The following is a 23578-nucleotide window of genomic DNA, read 5'->3' on the forward strand; positions in this document are numbered from 1 at the left end:
ACCAAATTTGGCATGCAAGCCAGGCCTGGCGATAAATTTGATATTTCATGGTTTGCATTAATGGCCGTGGCAAAATGGCTCAACAGCGCCCCCCGGAAAACTTTGTGCCTCAAGCCCCACAATACGGTTTGACGTACATGCACGAAAATCGCTACACACCTGTATCATGGCATAACTTAAAGAAAAGTCTCTTGGAGCCATGGCCGAAACCGAACAGGATGTCGGCCATTTTGAATAAATTGTGTCATTTTGGCGAAATTTATGCCATTCCTTCGAAAGTTAATTCAGCCCGAACCGTAACGTGCCCCCAAGTGTGTTATACATCAAAATGTGCGTCTCCATCCTGCGACAACACGCATTACTTTTCTCTTTCAAAAGCGTTACCGTGGCGGCGCTAGACGCCAAAAAGCGCGCCCACCCTTCATCTGATTGGTTCGACAGAAAAAACTTTGAGCCTCAAGCCCCATAATACGGTTTGACGTACTTGAACGAAAATCGGTACACACCTGTATCATGTCGCAACTAAAAGAAAAGTCTCTTGGCGCCATGGCCGAAACCGAACAGGAAGACGGCCATTTTGAACATTCTGAATTAATTGCGTAATTTTGGAGCAATATATGCCATTCCTTCGAGAGTTAATTCAGCCCGAACCGTATCGTGAACCCAGATGTGTTATACATCAAAATGTGCGTCGACATCCTGCGACTACACGCATTACTTTTCTCTTTCAAAAGTGTTACCGTGGCGACGCTAGACGCCAACAAGCGCACCCCCCCTTCATCTGATTGGTCCATATTTGATAGTTCCCCAAAAGGCACCAAATTTGGCATGCAAGCCAGGCCTGGCGATAAATTTGATATTTCATGGTTTGCATTAATGGGCGTGGCAAAATGGCTCAACAGCGCCCCCTTGAAGACTTTGTGCCTCAAGCCCCACAATACGGTTTGACGTACATGCACGAAAATCGCTACACACCTGTATCATGGCACAACTTAAAGAAAAGTCTCTTGGAGCCATGGCCGAAACCGAACAGGATGTCGGCCATTTTGAATAAATTGTGTCATTTTGGCGAAATTTATGCCATTCCTTCGGCAGTTAATTCAGCCCGAACCGTAACATGCACCCAGGTGTGTTATACATCAAAATGTGCGTCTACATCCTGCGACTACACGCATTACTTTTCTCTTTCAAAAGTGTTACCGTGGCGACGCTAGACGCCAAAAGGCGCACCCCCCCTTCATGTGATTGGTCCATATTTGATAGTTCTCCAAAAGTCACCAAATTTTGCATGCAAGCCAGACTTACTCAGCAAGCCTTACTTAGACTCAACAGCGCCCCCTAGAATACTTTTCTCTGCCATAACTTTTGAATGGTTTGACATAGAGAGTTGTGGGTGGTGTCATGGGACTCTGTAATGAGTCCATAAGCTTCGTTGGCCTTAATTAGCCCCGCCCCTTCTTCTGATTGGTTGTCCCTTTTTTCTGCTATAACTTTTGAATGGTTTGACATAGGAAGTCGTGGGTGGTGTCATGGGACTCTGTAATGAGTCCTTAAGCTTCGTTGGCCTTAATTAGCCCCGCCCCTTCTTCTGATTGGTTGTCCCGATTTTCTGCTATAACTTTGGAATGGTTTGACATAGAGAGTCGTGGGTGGTGTCATAAAATTCTGTATGGAGTCCTTGACCTTCATTGGCCTGAATTAGCCCCGCCCCTTCTTCTGATTGGTTGTCCCGATTTTCTGCTATAACATTGGAATGGTTTGACATAGAGAGTCCTGGGTGGTGTCATCAGATTCTTTATGGAGTCCTTGACCTTCATTGGCCAGAATTAGCCCCGCCTCTTCTTCTGATTGGTTGTCCCTTTTTTCTGCTATAACTTTTTAATGGTTTGACATAGGAAGTCGTGGGTGGTGTCATGGGACTCTGTAATGAGTTCTTAAACTTCGTTGGCCTTAATAAGCCCCGCCCCTTCTTCTGATTGGTTGTCCCGATTTTCTGCTATAACTTTGGAATGGTTTGACATAGAGAGTCCCGCTTCCTGATTCAAACGTCTGCTGGCCCCGCCCCCCGACCAATCAGTGGCGAGTAGGGTGATGACGGCCCCGCCCCCCGACCAATCAGTGGCGAGTAGTGTGATGATGGCCCCGCCCCCCGACCAATCAGTGGCGAGTAGGGTGATGACGGCCCCGCTCCCCGACCAATCAGCTGCCTGTAATATGATGACGTCAGAAATAGACCTGTGCTCAGCCCGGTTAGAACCTCGGTAGAATGGTTACAGAAAAAGTAATAAAAATAAGTGTTTTACTAATATTTATACCTTACAAATATTTAAAAAATTAGGGAAAAAAAGTTCCAGACATTTTATCGCTATGTTGGTCTCTCCTAACCCAGTAAGTCGAAGCAAAAGGGATAGCTGAGAAATAGCTCAGCCACAGCATTGCTGTCTTTGGTGCCAGAAGTCGAGAGTTCGAGCCTGGCTGTATGACGAAATTTTTTGTCAGCAATTTTTGTGTTTTTTTTACATCAAAATGTGCGTCTCTGTCCTGCGACGACGCACATTCCTTTTCTCTTTCAAAAGTGTTACCGTGGCGACGCTAGACGCGAAAAAGCGCGCGTCCCCTTCATGTGATTGGTCCATATTTGATAGTTCTCCAAAAGTCACCAAATTTTGCATGCAAGCCAGGCCTGGAGATAAATTTGATATTTCATGGTTTGCATTAATGGGCGTGGCCTAACGGCTCAACAGCGCCCCCTAGAATACTTTTCTCTGCCATAACTTTTGAATGGTTTGACATAAAGAGTCGTGGGTGGTGTCATGGGACTCGGTATTGAGTCCTTGACCATAATTGGCCTGAATTAGCCCCGCCCCTTCTTCTGATTGGTTGTCCCGATTTTCTGCCATAACTTTTGAAAGGTTTGACATAGAGAGTCGTGGGTGGTGTGATCAGACTCTGTATGTAGTCCTTGACCTTCATTGGCCTGAATTAGCCCCGCCCCTTCTTCTGATTGGTTGTTCCTTTTTTCTGCTATAACTTTTAAATGGTTTGACATAGAGAGTCGTGGGTGGTGTCATTTCTGATATGCTTATGGGGGGCGGTGGACGTGAGTGCGAGGGCCCGTTCATCGCTGCTTGCAGCTTTAATTTCTAGTTAAAATGTCTCATTTTAGTAAAAAAATTACACTCATCACTGGAAAAAACAACAATTTTCACCTGTTTCAAGTAAATTTTCACTTGAAATAAGTAGAAAAATCTGCCAGTGGAACAAGATTTTTTTGCTTGTAATGAGAAGATAAATCTTGTCCAACTGGCAGATTTTCCTACTTATTTCAACAGGTAAAAATTGTCAAATAAGTTATTTTTCTGGTGATGACTAAATGTTGAAATAGCAGTGAAACCACATTCATTGTTCAGTTTTACGGGGGGGATGATTTGGACCGTTTTTATTTCAGGGGGGGATGATTTTGACCGTTTTTATTTCAGGGGGGATGATTTGGACAGTTTTTATTTCAGGGGGATGCCATCCCCCCTCATCCCCCCCTCATCTCCAGTACTGCCTGCCATACATAAACAGTGATTAATAGGAAAATTAGGAATTTAAATTAAGCAAAATTACTCTTTGGACATGTGGGTGGGAATAAGCAGCCAACCTTCATGTTGAACAATATAAGGTGGCCACGGCTTCCACAAATAAAGAGGCACATTTCATCATGCATGATTTGATGGATCATTTGCTAGAAAGTGAAAAAAATAAATAAAAATGTTTTTTGATTCTGAAAACATGGTAGTGAGTGGCTGCAGTGGGGTTTGGGGGTTTGGGGGGTTTGGGGATTGCTGGGATTTGAAGATATCAAGTGAGCACAGGTTGTTGCAAATGCAAGATTGTGTAGCCTGGCTTGGGAACAAAAAACTACTCTATTTTCTTCAATCTCCTCTTAAATGTCTCCACTCGTTTACCTGAGTTTTCTGGCTATTTTTCTCAACTGAAAAGTGCAGCAGACAAGAGAAGAGAGCGGCCAGCCTTCCCTTTCACAACCACAGTGTTCCATCAGCTAATCGCTAAAAGGGTGGGGGAAGGCAAAGAGAAATAAAACGAGTAAATACTCTCTTTATTACGGAAGAGTATTAGAGCCAGGCAGGAGAAGAAAGTCGAAATGTGGAGAAAAAAGTACAATTTCGAGAAAAAAAGTTGAAATGTCGAGAATAATGTTGAAATGTTGAGAAAAAAGGGCGAAATTTCGACTTTATTCACGAAATTTCGACTTTTCTCAAAAACGTATTTCAACATTAATCTCGTCATTTCGACTTTTTTTTCTTGAAGTGCACAATAAAAAAAATCTTCCCCTCTCAAATATTTTTTCTCCTGCGTGGCCCTAATACTCTTCTGTACTTTATCACGCTCACTCTTGACAAGTTTTTTATCCTCAGACTAAATTGACTAATTTGCCCAAATTAAAAGAAAACATCAAAAAATAAAAACCACCCAGGGCTTAAAAGCCATCTTTTTACAAAGTTAAATCATATTTTGATTTTGATCAGATGGCAGCAACACATATAAAAAAAAGTTAAGACATGGGCAGCAAAGGACGGTAAAAAAAATGTTTTTTTTAAACAAACAAACATCTCTATCTCTCTATCTATAGTAAATAACTTGGTTCCCTTGGTAAATAACTACTTTCATTGAGTAACTGTATTCACCAAATCAATGAGTGGATGTGCCAGAATTTTCTCCAGCTAAATGCAGAAAAGACAGAGGTGATCATTTTTGGCCCTAAAAATGAAAGGGAAAAGACCAGCGCTCACCTTGGCTCCATGTCATTGACAGCTACAAATCAAGCCAGAAACCTGGGTGTAATTATTGACTCAGACCTGAACTTCAACAGCCATCTAAAGTTTATCACTAAATCTGCCTATTACCACCTAAAAAACATTGCTAGAATTAAGGGGATTCTGAATAAACAAGACATGGAAAAACTTATTCATGCATTCATTTTCAGTAGGTTGGATTATTGCAATGGCATCTTTACAGGCCTTAACAAGAAATCAATCAGGCAAATGCAGCTGATCCAGAACGCTGATCCAGAGTCCTTACAAACACCAGGAAACTGGACCATATTACACCAGGAAACTGGACCATATTACACCAGGAAACTGGACCACATTACACCAGGAAACTGGACCACATTACACCAGGAAACTGGACCATATTACACCAGGAAACTGGACCACATTACACCAGGAAACTGGACCACATTACACCAGGAAACTGGACCATATTACACCAGGAAACTGGACCACATTACACCAGGAAACTGGACTACATTACACCAGGAAACTGGACCATAATACACCAGGAAACTGGACCACATTACACCAGGAAACTGGACCGTATTACACCAGGAAACTGGACCACATTACACCAGGAAACTGGACCATATTACACCAGGAAACTGGACCATATTACACCAGGAAACTGGACCACATTACACCAGGAAACTGGACCATATTACACCAGGAAACTGGACCATATTACACCAGGAAACTGGACCACATTACACCAGGAAACTGGACCATATTACACCAGGAAACTGGACCACATTACACCAGGAAACTGGACCACATTACACCAGGAAACTGGACCATATTACACCAGGAAACTGGACCATATTAAACCACAAAACTGGACCATATTACACCAGGAAACTGGACCATATTAAACCACAAAACTGGACCATATTACACCAGGAAACTGGACGATATTACACCAGGAAACTGGACCACATTACACCAGGAAACTGGACCACATTACACCAGGAAACTGGACCATATTACACCAGGAAACTGGACCACATTACACCAGGAAACTGGACCACATTACACCAGGAAACTGGACCACATTACACCAGGAAACTGGACCATATTACACCAGGAAACTGGACCATATTACACCAGGAAACTGGACGATATTACACCAGGAAACTGGACCACATTACACCAGGAAACTGGACCATATTACACCAGGAAACTGGACCATAATACACCAGGAAACTGGACCATATTACACCAGGAAACTGGACCACATTACACCAGGAAACACCAGGAAACTGGACCATATTACACCAGGAAACTGAACCATATTACACCAGGAAACTGGACCACATTACACCAGGAAACTGGACCACATTACACCAGGAAACTGGACCACATTACACCAGGAAACTGGACCACATTACACCAGGAAACTGGACCATATTACACCAGGAAACTGGACCACATTACACCAGGAAACTGGACCACATTACACCAGGAAACTGGACCATATTACACCAGGAAACTGGACCACATTACACCAGGAAACTGGACCATATTACACCAGGAAACTGGACCACATTACACCAGGAAACTGGACCATATTACACCAGGAAACTGGACCATATTACACCAGGAAACTGGACCATATTACACCAGGAAACTGGACAACATTACACCAGGAAACTGGACCACATTACACCAGGAAACTGGACCACATTACACCAGGAAACTGGACCATATTACACCAGGAAACTGGACAACATTACACCAGGAAACTGGACCATATTACACCAGGAAACTGGACCATATTACACCAGGAAACTGGACCATATTACACCAGGAAACTGGACCACATTACACCAGGAAACTGGACCACATTACACCAGGAAACTGGACCATATTACACCAGGAAACTGGACCACATTACACCAGGAAACTGGACCATATTACACCAGGAAACTGGACAACATTACACCAGGAAACTGGACCATATTACACCAGGAAACTGGACCATATTACACCAGGAAACTGGACCATATTACACCAGGAAACTGGACCATATTACACCAGGAAACTGGACCATATTACACCAGGAAACTGGACCATATTACACCAGGAAACTGGACCATATTACACCAGGAAACTGGACCATATTACACCAGGAAACACCAGGAAACTGGACCACATTACACCAGGAAACTGGACCATATTACACCAGGAAACTGGACCATATTACACCAGGAAACACCAGGAAACTGGACCACATTACACCAGGAAACTGGACCATATTACACCAGGAAACTGGACCACATTACACCAGGAAACTGGACCACATTACACCAGGAAACTGGACCACATTACACCAGGAAACTGGACCGTATTACACCAGGAAACTGGACCACATTACACCAGGAAACTGGACCATATTACACCAGGAAACTGGATCATATTACACCAGGAAACTGGACCACATTACACCAGGAAACTGGACCATATTACACCAGGAAACTGGACCACATTACACCAGGAAACTGGACCATATTACACCAGGAAACTGGACCGTATTACACCAGGAAACTGGACCGTATTACACCAGGAAACTGGACCACATTACACCAGGAAACTGGACCATATTACACCAGGAAACTGGACCATATTACACCAGGAAACTGGACCATATTACACCAGGAAACTGGGCCGTATTACACCAGGAAACTGGACCACATTACACCAGGAAACTGGACCACATTACACCAGGAAACTGGACCATATTACACCAGGAAACTGGACCATATTACACCAGGAAACTGGACCATATTACACCAGGAAACTGGACCACATTACACCAGGAAACTGGACCATATTGCACCAGGAAACTGGACCATATTACACCAGGAAACTGGACCACATTACACCAGGAAACTGGACCACATTACACCAGGAAACTGGACCATATTACACCAGGAAACTGGACCACATTACACCAGGAAACTGGACCATATTACACCAGGAAACTGGACCACATTACACCAGGAAACTGGACCATATTACACCAGGAAACTGGACCACATTACACCAGGAAACTGGACCATATTACACCAGGAAACTGGACCATATTACACCAGGAAACTGGACCATATTACACCAGGAAACTGGACCATATTACACCAGGAAACTGGACCACATTACACCAAGAAACTGGACCACATTACACCAGGAAACTGGACCATATTACACCAGGAAACTGGACCATATTACACCAGGAAACTGGACCATATTACACCAGGAAACTGGACCACATTACACCAAGAAACTGGACCACATTACACCAGGAAACTGGACCATATTACACCGGGCATGAAATCACTACGCTGGCTTCCAGTGAGTCAAAGGATAGAGTTTAAAATCTTCCTGCTGGTCTACAAAGATCTGAATGGTCTTGGACCAAAATACATGCTTGATCTGTTAGTTCCTATGAAGCTCCCAGACCCCTGAGCTTCATCTGGATCTGTTAGTTCCTATGAAGCTCCCAGACCCCTGAGGTTCATCTGGATCTGTTAGTTCCTATGAAGCTCCCAGACCCCTGAGGTTCATCTGGATCTGTTAGTTCCTATGAAGCTCCCAGACCCCTGAGGTTCATCTGGATCTGTTAGTTCCTATGAAGCTCCCAGACCCCTGAGGTTCATCTGGATCTGTTAGTTCCTATGAAGCTCCCAGACCCCTGAGCTTCATCTGGATCTGGTTTGTTGTGGTTGCAGAACCAGAACCAAGCAAGGTTCATCAGCGTTCAGTTATTCTGCTCCTCACCGGTGGAACAAACTTCCTGTAGACCTGAGGTCTGCTCCAACTGTAGATCCTTTAAATCAGGATAAAAACATTACTGTTTAATTAAATACTTACCTGCTGTACTTTACCGCCCTTACAACTGGTGCTTTTTATTATTTTACCTCTGTTCTCTTCATTTTATTTCATCTTATCATTTTATTTTATTTGTTATTTATGTTTTAATTGTGTCTTGCCGCTTTTAATGTCGATGTAAAGCACTTTGAATTATCTTGTGTTTAATTGTGCTCTATAAATAAACTTGCCTTGGTTAACTGGCAATAGAGCAGTTACATTATTGGGAATTAAAAAAAACATCTGAAAAGGGGCAAAGATTCTCAGAAATAAAGAAATAAAATGTTCACATATTCTGAAACAATTTCAGTATAATATTCTTCAGCACAAAAGTGCTGAAGAAGGAAATTCAATTCAATTTAGTTATAAATTTAAAGTATAACTAAACTAATAACTAATTGAACTACTTTAATTAAACTAATTACAAACACTCCATTAATCCTAATAAATCTTGCTCTTGCAATTCAGCCGAAGAATACACTAGATTCCTGTTCTTCATCTAAGCAATTAACATCTCTTTGAGCCGTCACAACTAGGCTGTTCATCTACTTATTTCCCTTCATTAATGTTTACTTGCTGTATCTAATCAATTGGCCAGTATCAACAGGCTTCTAACGTTGTTTTAATTAAAACCTCTGCTTTACAAAAAGAGAAAAGTCTTGACCCTGCAGTGCTATATTATTAAACCTATATCAAATCCCTTTTATCTCTTATAAGTTCCTGAAAAAAATAATGTTGTTAATGTACTAACTGGCCATTTGAATGGAAATGATTCAGTGAGGTTTCACATCACAACTTGGTACAGGAAACAGTACCGTTGAAATTCACAAACAATCTCCTCGTGGCCTCAGACAGTGAACTTGTCCGATACTCGGCCTGGAAGATCGGAGTGCTGTGTCTGATAAACTTAATCACAACATTCTATTTTAGAAGACTGAACAGGAAATTGAAACACAAGGAACTGCATTATTTTGGTTAAAGTCATATTTATCAGAGTCCAGTTTCTTCAAGTGAATTGGAAATTTTGATCTCCCTGTCCAGTCTGTGTGTGTGTCTGTATATATATATATATATATATATATATATATATATACGGTATATATATATATATATATATACGGTATATATATATATATATATATATATATATACGGTATATATATATATATATATATACCGTATATATATATATATATATATATATATATATATATATATATATACGGTATATATATATATATATATATATATATATATATATATACGGTATATATATATATATATATATATATATATATATATACCGTATATATATATATATATATATACCGTATATATATATATATATATATACCGTATATATATATATATACGGTATATATATATATATATATATACGGTATATATATATATATATATATACGGTATATATATATATATATATATATACGGTATATATATATATATATATATATATATATATATATACGGTATATATATATATATATATATATATATATATATATATATACGGTATATATATATATATATATACGGTATATATATATATAAACTTAAACTTAAACTTAAACTTTATTTATTTGTATAGCGCCAAATCATACAATATAAAATGCAACACATGGTGCTTTACATACAGAATAAAATAACAATAAAAAAAAAAAAAACACAATTTAAAACATTCCATACGACCCCACCCCCCATGGTACACACACACTCACTCACACTCATATACCTGTGCACACACTCCCACACCCACACACACACACACACAATAAGTGGACTGGTGACATGGCTTAGCACTAACGATCCAGGTGAGGAAAACACTACCTATGGGTGGCCGTCCACACCGAGAGGCATCACCGACCACGACCACCAGAAGCATCCCCACAGAGACCCCCCCAACCCGGACAGACTGGGGCAGACCCCACACAGAAGGTGGAGCCCCCCCCCAGCTACCCAGGCCTGAGGGATCCCCATGACGACACCCCCATGGGCGGAGCAGGCACACCTCCCAGTGTGAACGACCCCCTTGAAGAAACACTGGAGCTAAAAACTAAAAGATTAAGAGAAAGTAAAAAAATGCCTAAAAGTGTAAAATTTTAGAGAAATATATATAAAACTTAAGATGAATAATAAATAACATAAAGTAAAAAGTCACTAAAATGGATTAAAGTTTTAGAGATGATAAAAGAGCTAAAGAAGTACACACAATACATAGCTAAAAACACTAGGTAAATAAGATCAGATAAAAGCCAAACTAAAAAGGTGTGTCTTGAGCCTCCTTTTAAAAATATCAACATTCTCTGCGGCCCTGAGGTTCTCTGGCAGGCTGTTCCATAAAGAGGGGCCATAATGGCTGAATGCAGCCTCACCGTGGGTTTTGGTCGCGGTTCGGGGAATGGTTAAAAGGCCGGTACCAGAGGACCTCAGGGTCCGTGAGGGTTGATACAGTAAAAGCAGATCAGATAAATAAGATGGCCCAATATATATATATATATATATATATATATATATATATATATATATATATACATATATACACTAGTTTTTCTGAATCATTTTGATAAAGGATTTTCATTGTCCCAACGCGCGTTAAACACACATTCATCATCATGCGACAATAGTGGGATCTAATGGCCTAGTGTTTACGAACAGTTTGCTGCGGCATCCATAGATGCAGAATTAAAAAGAAAAAAGAAAAAAAACCTACTCCGCTCAACTACTCATGCAAAGAAGAATATGAAGATGGTCATTATTGACAGGTATATTAACTAGTGCTGTCAGGCGATAAAAAAAATGAATCTAATTGATTACAGGATTTATAATTAATTAAGTGCATTTTAATCTCATATCTGCTAAAGGTCCCAAAATAAAGAATTAGAATTCTAGGACATTGCAAAATTGCAGTGCATGACTAATCAATTGAATACACTAAGAAGAGAAGATTTGAAATCCACATTTTTATTGGTGAAGTGTGTTTCATAAATGAAATTCAAGAGAAAAAGCTCAAGCACATCAGCAAACCAGTTAGCCCAGGTGCATTATTTAAAAGACATTCCTGACCTTGCATTTGTCATCCAGAAAGGAAATATCAATAATTTAGTTGATTTTAAGCATTTGTTTCTCTATGTTTTATTTTAATACTGCTTTTCCATTTTGTTTATTAGTACCAGTACTACTTTTAACAAAGGTGCACATCTACTAACCTGCACGAGAAACCAGGACATGAGCACAGAAACCCAGGGGTTGCCGCTGCGGGACGTCCTCTTAGCTGGAGACAACACTTTACCTGCAGGGATGAAAGACAAAAATATTCATTCACATATACAGTATGTTATCAGTAGTTTAGCATTTTCACGCTTGCGGGAGTCATGCTTCCTCGTATTTCAAATTTAAAAGCTTCAAGTGAGCTTCCATTTTTTCTATTGAAAAAAACAATTAACCAGAGAAAACAACACCTTCCCGGCTGGGGTGGAGACCGATCACATAAAAACAGGTAATAGCTATTTTTTCTATGTTATGTAAAACAACCAAAAAGAATCCAATTGATCCCATCTCCACGTCTCTTAAATCTGCTAATTTCTAATTACAAATGTATTTCCAGTTACTAATTTCTAACTTGTTAACATATTGTGCACTAATTGGCAGCACTCTCATGCATTGCACTCGAAGATTTGGAATTAATAATAATAATATTAATTAAAGCTGCAAGCAGCGATGAACGGGCCCTCGCGCGTGCAATTTTCACCAATTAAGGTCAACGACTCAAAACTAAATTCGATGACACCACTCACGACTCTTTATGTCAAACCATTCAAAAGTTATGGCAGAGAATAGGGACAACCAATCAGAAGAAGGGGCGGGGCTAATTCAGGCCAATGAAGGTCAAGGACTCAATACCGAGTCCGATGACACCACCCACAAGTCTTTATCACAACCCGTTCAAAAGGGGCTGTGAAAGGGGCTTGTTGTTTATCCCGGGGGACGGAAGAGGAAACTCCTTCCGCGTTCATTTCTGACCAATCAGAGAACAGCTGGTTCATGGCATTTGTTAACAGCTTTGAACCGGTGTGAAAGCACCCTAACATTCACCTAGGGGCGGAATGAATATGGATACCTTGAATTAATTAATTGACTCACGAGGAGAGAGTGGACGTGAAGTTGAACAGTGACAACTTTTATTGCCTCAGTAGCAATTATATGGCAGTGTATTGGCACAGAAAAATATAGCATACGTTACAAAATAGAGCTCTTTCAGAATACAAAAAACTGAAATAAAATAAAACAAAGTTCAAATAAAAGTGTCCCTTTTTTCCAGAGATTAAAGATCTGAGTTTTTCTCTCTCTTGAATGCTCGTCTCCTTTAAAGTGAAAGGAGAGATTAGTTCTTTTTGACTTGGTGTTTCTAACGCTACCCGGGTAGTTTTAGGCCGCGTTCAGACTGCAGGCAAATATCCGATTTTTAGCCCATCCAGATTGAAACTGGATGACTCTTTTGAAGTCTGAACAGTCCCAAACCGCATGATATCCGATTTTTGCAAACCAGATGGAAACCACCTCCGGGAGGTAGTTTCATATCCGATCCATATCGCATTTGGGCAGATGCGTCTCAGTCTGAACAGCTCCAAACACTCAGATCGGATATGACTGTCCCAGACGCTCCAAACCACCCGCCCATTTCCAGTTGTGGAGCTACTCATCCTTTCACAGAGAGCATGTACAATCTCTGATGTCACGTCAAAAACTATTATTTGTAGTTTGAGTGTTGCAAATTCACATTACAAATCATGTTTTAATAGCAGAAAAAAAGACTGCATTTCCACGTACGGTGCGTGTCGCTGCGTACCCTACGCCGTAGGCTCTGCGTCGGTGTAACGCGGAACCATAAATCAGCCTTCAGTCGCGCTGTGAGCTGAACCTGCAGCCCGTCAGCTCATCAGGAGGAGAGGTTATTGAGCGGGGCTGCCAGTTGTTCATTGCTGGTTTGTTTTGTTAACTCTGAGCTTTGTTGGTTGGTTTGTTAGTTTGCTGGTGGTTTTGTTCTGAACACCTTTCTCTGTTTCTCATTTTGCTGGTACTTCGGGTCCCTCCGCCGAGACACAACTTTTGCGGTATGCGTTCATTGTTATGTCTAAAAATGATGCGCAGTGCCGACCCAATCAGAAACGGTACAGATATTTTGGGATTTTTTATATATATATAAAAGAAATACATGACTTCACACAATACACGCGCTGGGTGACGCCTCCGCTCCGACGTCGTTGCTACGGCAACCCGTCAGATCAGTCAATGATGTGGCCCAGTCTGAACAGAGCCATATCCGATATGAACACTTGCTAAAAACAGTGTGGACAGTCAGCCCTGAAAATCGGATATGAGAAGGAATCAGATATGAATCAGATTTGCCTGCAGTCTGAACGCGGCCTTATTGTGTTGGTCTTATCTGGACTTGAATAGATGGAATGAGTCGATGGTCCTGATGTCTTCTCAGGGCGGTAACCACGGTAACCTCACGGCCGGCCACACCGTGTCCTTCCACAGTCGATCGTCTCTTAAAATTGGCTTGCCAGTGAACCCGCAAGGATTCAGAATGATCCAGTTCTGGTCTACAAAATAAACCAATGGGAGCTCACAACGAGAGGGCCCTAACGAGAGGGCCCTAACTCCTCCATTAGCTTTATCACACACAGGATTCACTTCCAGGAGTCCTTTAGTTTGTTCAGACGGGCTTTTCAGGTTGACGTCTTAACCGGAAGAGAGGGAACTGCCCGAGACACGTACATAACCGGTGCAGCACTCTGTGGTCGGGCAGGACATTACACCACTAAATCACATACACAGGTTTAGTAACCACTTGTTTCATGTGGGTTACAGTTACTCATCATAACAAGTGGTAAAAACTGCATAAGTAATGAAGGAAATCCCTCAAGGGGCACAAACTTTATTAAAAAAAATACATAAAAGAAAAATCAATGCTATCAATGAAAACAACTGAGTTTAAAAACTAAAAACTATAACTGCGTTCACATGCATCAATAATCCTTTTAAAACCCAAATATTGGCAATAACCCGAATTTGCGCGGCCATGTAAACACCAATAACCCCTTTGAATTTGCTCATATTCAGGTTTTTAAACCCCAATATGAGCCCTGGGTTACTCCTTTTAAAACCCGAATATTGGGTCATGTAAACACCAAACGGAATATCCCCATCAAACGGAACAGGAATTTGTTTTCTGCACATGCTCTGTTCACAAGGAATCCTGGTCTTTTGAGTCCAGGAAGTTCTTATAAACACGGAGAAACCAAGACCAGGAGGAGACTAATCACTTCATAAATGTAATGAAGGATATGAACATTTCTGCATTTGTAGACGGTAGAATGTACAGGGATAGCCAGATTTATAAGAAGGTGAGAGAAAAGTTGCGCGAAGCAGGATTTGTTTTGAATTTGGATACAGGAAGAAGAAGTGGAAATGACGGGAATTGCGTCATCACGTTCTCCGTGCTTCGCCGGTTTGATCCATATATCCTGAATGATTAATTACCATGGAAACGGAATATTCCCAATGTTTCAGTAACCGGAATATTAGCAATAACCCAAATTTTGACTGCATGTAAACGTACAGTCAGTCCGGAAAGTATTCAGAACGCTTCAGGTCCCACATTCTTTTATGTTACAGCCCTATTGATAATAGGAATAAATTAATTTCTTTTTTCAGAATTCTACACAAAACACCCCATAATGACAACATGAAAGAAGTTTTGATGCGACTTTTGTAAATTTATTAAAAATAAAAATAACAAGAAAACATATGAGCATAAGTATATTTATAACCAGGGCTGCACATAAGTGGGCCGCCAGAGCGCATGCGCCGTCAAAATCCACAGTGCGCTGTCAATCTTGTGCTGCGAGGCGCTTTTGCGTACCAACAGCTGGGGCTCATATTATTGGTTATGGCCAGACCAGAATACTAATATTAAAAAATCTCTTGCGAGAGCTTTTCCCCAGAACTGCCACTCAAAGTTGGTACTGGCCAATCACAGCGCGTCCTTACTCCCCCTCCATGCTCGTGGCGGCGGTGGGTTGGGCAGGAAGAGATGGAAGGATCAGCTTTACTGAACAAACCCCGACACGTCTCGTCAAAATGTCCAAGAAGCAAGCGCCATTAAGTAATTATTTTGGCGTTCCACCACCACCAACTACAAAGAGACGCCAAACTGAACCACTACCCGAACAGAAAACGTGTGTTCGCCGAGAAGTGGCTGCATGATGTTACGCGGCGACGCGCACCGTAGGTTCGCGTTCCCGCGTATCCTACCCCGTAAGCTCTGCGTTGGTGCAACGCGGAACCATAAATCAGCCAGTGTCCGTCACTGCGTGCAGCAGTTACCTGCACCAGCAAGACGCTGCTCTCTGATTATGGCTCACAGTTTATGAAAACCCCAAATAAAAAATAAATAAAAATAAAAAGTTGAATATTATATTATATATGAAATCAATAAACAATCCATCATCAAAATTATAACAAATAAAGGTTCAACATATCTTCCTTTGCATGTAATAAGACTAGGTAATATATTAGTTTCACCTTTTAAGTTGAATTATTGAAATAAGTTAACTTTTACACCCTATTCTTCACCTGAAGCAATATTCTACACCTTGGCTGATGTGGACATACAGAGCATAGGAGGCTATTTCAGCTGCTATATGGTTGGCTGTCTGTACAGTCATGCAAGTTCAATGCTATTAAAGAACACGTTTTTTCATATAAAATAAACACATTTTTATGCAGTTTAGAAGTTTTGGGGCTTTTTTTTGGCTCCTGCGCTGCTGAAATCGGGGCGTCCTTTATTTCTATTTCTGAAAGTTGGCAACCCTAGGTGCAAAATATGCCGTGAGCATCCCAATCTGGCCGATAAAAACTGTAACTTTTATACTGACTCTACAGACTAACACGCACCATAATTTGTTAATTCATCTTTATAAGTGAATAAATATCGTTTCGCCTATAACTTATTCCTGCATCCCTCTTTTATTGACCCGGCGAGACGGGTCACCGCGTTTTTGGAGGCCCAAGTCACATATCCAGGGGCTCCTCTGAGCACCAGACCAAAATAATTATGTGCAGCCCTGTTCATAACATTTGCTTAATACTTTGTAGAAGCTCCTCTGGCAGCAATTACAGCCTCAAGTCTTTTTGAATAGGTTGCTACAAGTTTGGCACACCTATTCTTGGGCAGTTTTGCCCATTCTTCCTCACAGACCCTCTCAAGCTCCATCAGGTTGGATGGGGTGCGTCGGTGTACAGCCATGTTCAGATCTCTCCAGAGATGTTGATGGGATTCAGGTCTGGGCTCTGGCTGGGCCACTCAAGGACATTGACATGGTTGTTCTGAAGCCACTCCTTTGATATTTTGGCTGTGTGCTTTGGGTCGTTGTCCTGCTGAAAGATGAAGCGTCGTCCTAGTCTGAGGTCAACAGCACTCTGGATCAGGTTTTCATCCAAGATGTCTCTGTACATGGCTGCATTCATCTTTCCCTCAATCCTGACTAGTCGCCCAGGTCCTGCTGATGGAAAACACCCCCACAGCATGATGCTGCCACCACCATGCTTCACTGTAGGGATGGTGTTCTCCAGGTGTTCTCCAGGTGCCTGGTCTCCACCAAACACGACGCGTGGAATTCATGCCAAATAGTTCAATCTTTGTCTCATCAGACCAGAGGATTTTTTTTTCTCATGGTCTGAGAGTCCTCCAGGTGCCTTTTGGCAAACTCCAGTCGGGCTGCCATGTGCTTTTTAGTAAGGAGGGGCTTGCGTCTGGCCACTCTACCATACAAGCCTGATTGGTGGATTGCTGCAGAGATGGTTGTCCTTCTTGAAGTTTCTCCTCTCTCCACAGAGGAACGCTGGAGTTGTGACAGAGTGACCGTCGGGTCCTTGGTCACCTCTCTGACTAAGGCCCTTCTCCCCCGATTGCTCAGCTTAGGCGGGCGGCCAGCTCTAGGGAGATTCCTGGTGGTTCCAAACTTCTTTCATTTAAGGATGATGCAGGCCACAGTGCTCACTGGGACCTTCAAAGCAGCAGACATTTTTCTGTACCCTTCTCCAGATTTGTGCCTCGAAACAATCCTGTTTGGGAGGTCTGAAGACAATTCTTTTGACTTCATGTTTGGTTTGTGTTGCAACATGCACTGCCAACTGTGAGAGCTTATATAGACAGGTGTGTGTCTTTCCAAATCAAGTCCAATCAACTGAATTCACCACAGGTGGACTCCCATTAAGCTGTAGAAACAACTTGAGAGAGATCAGTGGAAACAGAATGAACCAGAGCTCAATTTTGAGCTTCATGGCAAACGTTCTGAGTACTTATGCACAGGTGATATTTATAGTTTTTTATTTTTTATACATTTACCAAAATCATAACAAAACTTCTTTCATGTTGTCATTATGGGGTATTTTGTGTAGAATTCTGAGAAAAAAAATGAATTTATTCCTATTATCAATAGGGCTGTAACATAAAATAATGTGGGAGAAGTGAAGCGTTCTGAATACTTTCCGGACAGACTGTAGTCAGTGTAACAATCGAAAGAGCTACTGCAACACACTGGCACCATGAACGTCACTATTCTAGAACACACACTAATGATGGTAACCATGGTACCATGGTAACAACTCCCCCTCCCAACGGCAGGAAGTGCCGTGTGTCTCTGAGTAGTACGTCCCAATTAATGCACACTACTGATATTTACTCAAAACTGTGCCAGACTTAAGTATACCTTTTGTGTAAGTTTAGTATGGCATTTCAGACGCACCGCAAGACTATTTGTACCAGGATTAAATGAGTTTGTTTCTGCTTGAACCTCGGGACACTGGAGACTGACTCAGTTCAGAGCCAGTTCAGCCTCAGGGGTCGTTCAAGAAACTGCCCTTTTCTTATTTCTACACTGAACTCTAGCCAGAAAACCAGACGTTGCCGTTTGCTTCCACTATCAGTATGTTCTTTTTAACTTTCAAGAAGCAATAAATGCTGTGTGTACTGCTGCTGCACAAAGTGAATCTCCCCACTGAGGGAGGAATAAAGGACAATCTAATCTAATAAAGTATTCTTCTCAACGATACCGCAAACCTTTCCTAAAGGGATTTCTTTATGTGGTTTCGTGCAAAGTACAAATGAGTACCGTACTTTCCGGACTAAAACCGCTACTTTTTAAATATGCTTTGAACCCTGCAGCTTTAACAACGATGCGGCTAATTTATGCATTTTTACGGGCCGACGTGCTTCATGCTGCCTACACATTTAACCTTGCAGACACCTGTGGCTTATAGACAAGCGTGCTTATATATGTACACAATCTGTTTTCTTTTTAAATCTAGTGGGAGTGGCTTATATTCAGGTGTCCTCAATAGTCCGGGAATGATTGTACTTGGTGTGTTATCTGAATTTTCATTGTTGGTAATGTATTTTTGTCTCCAAATACCAAACCTCTGGGCTAACGTGTTCAAAGATATAAACTGGTAAATCATAAAAACATGATGCAAGTGAGTGATACCTTTGTGTTATGATGGGAAATAAGAGGGTGTTCTTGAATAACTGGAAATCAGGGTTGGGCCAGATTGAAGTGAATTTACAAGGTGTTAAAGAGGATTTTGTCATTGCATCGATTGCTGTCCACCAGGCTGTCAGACTTGAATTAATTGTAAGGCTGTTAAAGCAGCTCTTCTTTAACTAAATTGGAAGGAAGGGTAAGTGAGAAACAGGGATTCTTGCATTGCTTTCGCTCCACTTCTATCCATGAGTCAGTGGCCACGGATTTTAATTCTGAATTAATTATTCCCAATTAAATAATTCAGATTTAAACTATTTTCCTTCGAGTTTACATGGAAATAGTAATTCTGAATTGAGATTTACACGGAAAACACGTTTGATGGTCTTTCTCCAATTCCTCTCCAGGTCTGGGGGTTGGGAAGGTTCTGATTGGATAGGGGGGGGACCGGAAGTTAAACTACCGGAAGAAAAACTAACTTAGCCTCTACAACTTTGAAAAGCTCACAATTTTGATGTTTCCTGTTTCCATCTGTTCTTTTAATGATTTCTATTTATTAAATAAATGGTCTCTGCTCTTGACCAGCGTTTACTGCTGCTGCATCTTTAAACTTTGTTTGGAAAACCAGCCCAGCAGGAATATAAGCGTCATGGAGACAGACGGACGAGGGAACGAGCAGAAAGAAAGACCGGAATTAATTTAAAGAGGAATGAGTGTTTACATGATCTGGAATTATTCTATTCGGATTTAAAATCAGAATAAACCCGCCACTTACTTCGGAATTAAGTTTAATTCGGAATGACCATATTCATTTGGAATTAGGTGTTTACATGGTAATTTTTACTCATTTTAAATCGGATTTAACTTTAATTCTGAATTAAAGAGGAATTAAACTTCCCATGTAAACATTGTGGTTCTCTTCTTGGATCTATTTCACCAAATATTGCAGCTGATTTGATGGCAATAATACTGAAAGTTGGAAGGCTCTAACCTTTAACCTGATTTTTGCTTTTGCAGTGGTGATAGAGACATTTGGGGTTCCTCGTTACCTGAAATAAAGAAATGCAAGTGCAGTTTCAGATCCGACTCCTCCAGTACTGGAGAGTCTAACTCACCGAACAAGTCGTCCCTGGCCAGCGCGTAGAGGATCCGGGACGCTCCGATCAGATTGCTCATGGCAGCAGATAGTGTGGAGCAATAAACTCCGATGGTGACAAAGGGATTCCAGACATTGATGTCCCTCAGGAAACTATAATCCCTTTGAAGGAGGACGCTGGAAAGAGAAAAGAGGATTAACCAATGCACGCAATTCTTTCCTTCATTTCAAGGAAAAGCTCTTCAGTCCTAGATAAAACAGTCACACCTTTCTACATGTGGGAAGTAGGATGTTAATGTAACAACACGGACTTCTAACCCCAGAAACACCCCAGTATCCATTTTTTTTAGGTGATTAACGGTTCTAAGTTGTAAAAATATGTGACGTTATGTTCTGTGTAAAGATGGATAAAAGATTATGTTGTGTAGTAGAGACCACATTTCTGTAAGGTCTTTTCAGACTTTCTATTAATCAGACTGCAAGGTGACTATATATTTAGGGCCCGAGCACCTTCAGTGCGAAGGCCCTATTGTATCTGTAGGAATTCTCTTTCTTTCTTTCTTTCTTTCTTTCTTTCTTTCTTTCTTTCTTTCTTTCTTTCTTTCTTTCTTTCTTTCTTTCTTTCTTTCTTTCTTTCTTTCTTTCTTTCTTTCTTTCTTTCTTTCTTTCTTTCTTTCTTTCTTTCTTTCTTTCTTTCTTTCTTTCTTTCTTTCTTTCTGACAAAAGGAGGGCCTTTTTTCCCCCTAAACGTGCCCAAAAAGTCACCAAATTTTGCATGCAAGTCAGGCCTGGCGAAAAATGTGATATTTAATGGTTTGCATTAATGGGCGTGGCCTAATGGCTCAACAGCGCCCCCTAGAAAACTTTGTGCCTCAAGCCCCACAATACGGTTTGACGTACATGCACGGAAATCTCTACACACCTGTATCAGATTCTGTAATGAGTCCTTGACCTTCATTGGCCTTAATTAGCCCCGCCCCTTCTTCTGATTGGTTGTCCCTTTTTTCTGCTTTATCTTTTGAATGTTTTGACATAGAGAGTCGTGGGTGGTGTCATTTCTGATATGCTTATGGGGGCGGTGGCCGTGAGTGCGAGGGCCCGTTCATCGCTGCTTGCAGCTTTAATATCTAATTGTTATCTAATTTACCAATAAATAAAAGGTAGCAGATATATCGCTAGCACAACCAGCCTACAACAGCACTGATCTGTTTCTTTAAACCAGGAACCCTTGAATGAGAGAAAAACAGAGCAGGGACCCCCGCTGTTAATTCTTATTTTTTCCCTTTTTTTTAGCATGTCAAGTTTTAATAACTTATAATAACTTTTGAATGTGTTTTATTCTGCTTATATCACCTTATTGACCAATTCCTGACTGGGTTATTAGCTACATGTGTTTATAGTTGATGAAACTTTGTCGTCGTCAGACGTGGAAGGAGTAACGTTAGGCCGAGCTGTAACGTTACAATCTCCAGCTTTAGGCTTCGTTATTGTCACTAATTTATCCTTCAGGTCTAACTAGCGTTAAATATGAAATACGAAAGTCAATTTCGAAATGAATTTTCTTTTCTTAAACAGCTAGTTAGCTCGTTTTCCCGCTCTAAAGTTGACATTAGTCACATGACTCACATCATGGGAATCATTTATGTAGAGTTGGAGACTAGTATAGTCTAGTTAGTGTCATAGTAGTAGTCTAATAGTTAGTGTCAAAAGTAGATTATTATGGCCTGTTAATGGAGTTTTCTCAATCATATACATATATATAGCCTATATATTATTTATTTTTAACTCTCAAATTATTTTGGTTAAAATTGCCTTAGTTTCTTTCTAAGTTGTTGGACCCACTGCAGTACCTCCGCGGCCCCCCTAGGGGTCGTGGACCCCCGGATGAAGACCCCTGCTTTAAACCAATCACGAGCTTGATTGGGTTATAGAACTGTTAGAATTGCAAAAGCAGCACATTTTAGAATCAAAATAGTCCTCATATATTTGAGCCATTCATCTAAAAGACAAAGAAGCCTGACTTGCTGGACTGAACAATTCTCTAAATGGAACAAGAAAGACTGTAGAGCCGTCTGGAGTTCTGCTGAGAATGAGCTGCACATCAACCTGTGCTGAGTCTGTTTAGCAGCTCACAAGCTTTAGCTACAAAGTGGTACACTTCGATTGCTTTTGGTGGTAATAGAGAGCACCAAAGCAAGAGATAATAGAAGGGAAATATCTACAGCCGGGTGCAGTGGCAGAGTTTTTAAGATGTTGCCTTTAGACATCACCACAATGGATTTGAAATAAAATGATCAAGGTGTTACCAAAGAAAAGACTTCTGGCTTTTTCTTTGACAGGTGTCGCAAAATTACAACTGTAGCAGGCTCGTTGCCACTGGGGCCGACCGACAGGACAGAGGACACAGGGTTTAGTGCAGGAACTCCTTTATTCAACCACACCGCCACACGTGCACCAGCAGAACCTTCTCCCAGCAGACCTCTGGCTGCTGTGCAGCCACTTCTTATGTAGCCAGGCAGGGTGGAGAGGTTGATTGGGCACAGGTGTGCCCAATCGGCTGAGTGGCTGCTCCTCCACCCTGCCACAACAACATTTACCATTGAGGAATTACAGACATTTTAAGAAAAGTAACTGCATTTTCAGGAGCTCAAAATAATTTGGACAAATCCATTGTCAAAGTGTATAAAGGGAATGTCGTAAAAACTATCATTTGTTCAAATTCTTCCAGACCAAACTGTATGAAACCCAATAGCATACGAAGACATACGTTATTTCACTTCTCTAACAACAAGATATCACAATGAGCTGTTTCATAAGGTTGTGTGTAATTTTACTCATTTGATCTAGGAGATAAACGTGCCACTGTCTGATAGAGAAAGGAGAGCTGTAAAGGAGGGACATGATTACTCTGCCAGCGTCTAATGATGAGCTTGGAGGATAAAGGGCCACTACACTGGAAGTGTGTTTCAACGTGTGCGTGCAGGAGAGGGTTGCTCACGATGAGAAGAGAGATCAGGGAGTACAAAAAGAACAGCAGGGTGTGCATGATTATGGCCTGCCCCCCCCCACCTCTTTTCAATACAGCACAGCTAGAGATGAGAATTAAAGTTCAATGTATTTTTCCCCTCTCCTTATCCATCTCAATCTGACTTCGTGGCTCAATTCAGTCTCTCTCTACCTCCCTCTCTCTCACACACACAGAATCCATC

General features: G+C 41.2%; 1 protein-coding gene across 1 annotated transcript in view; it reads right to left on the reverse strand.

Annotated features, from left to right (window-relative positions):
- Nucleotides 1-23578, reverse strand: part of zgc:153039 (uncharacterized protein LOC767698 homolog) — a 155004-nt gene that overhangs the window by 48108 nt on the left and 83318 nt on the right. Inside the window, exons 7-8 of the mRNA XM_061718648.1 lie at nucleotides 20389-20546; nucleotides 11933-12015 (exon numbers count right to left, since the gene is read on the reverse strand). Coding sequence (XP_061574632.1) covers nucleotides 11933-12015; nucleotides 20389-20546 — 241 coding nt within the window. The remainder of the gene's footprint in view (nucleotides 1-11932; nucleotides 12016-20388; nucleotides 20547-23578) is intronic.

This window comes from Cololabis saira, chromosome 4 (genome assembly GCF_033807715.1).
Source record: "Cololabis saira isolate AMF1-May2022 chromosome 4, fColSai1.1, whole genome shotgun sequence".
NCBI lineage: Eukaryota > Metazoa > Chordata > Actinopteri > Beloniformes > Belonidae > Cololabis > Cololabis saira.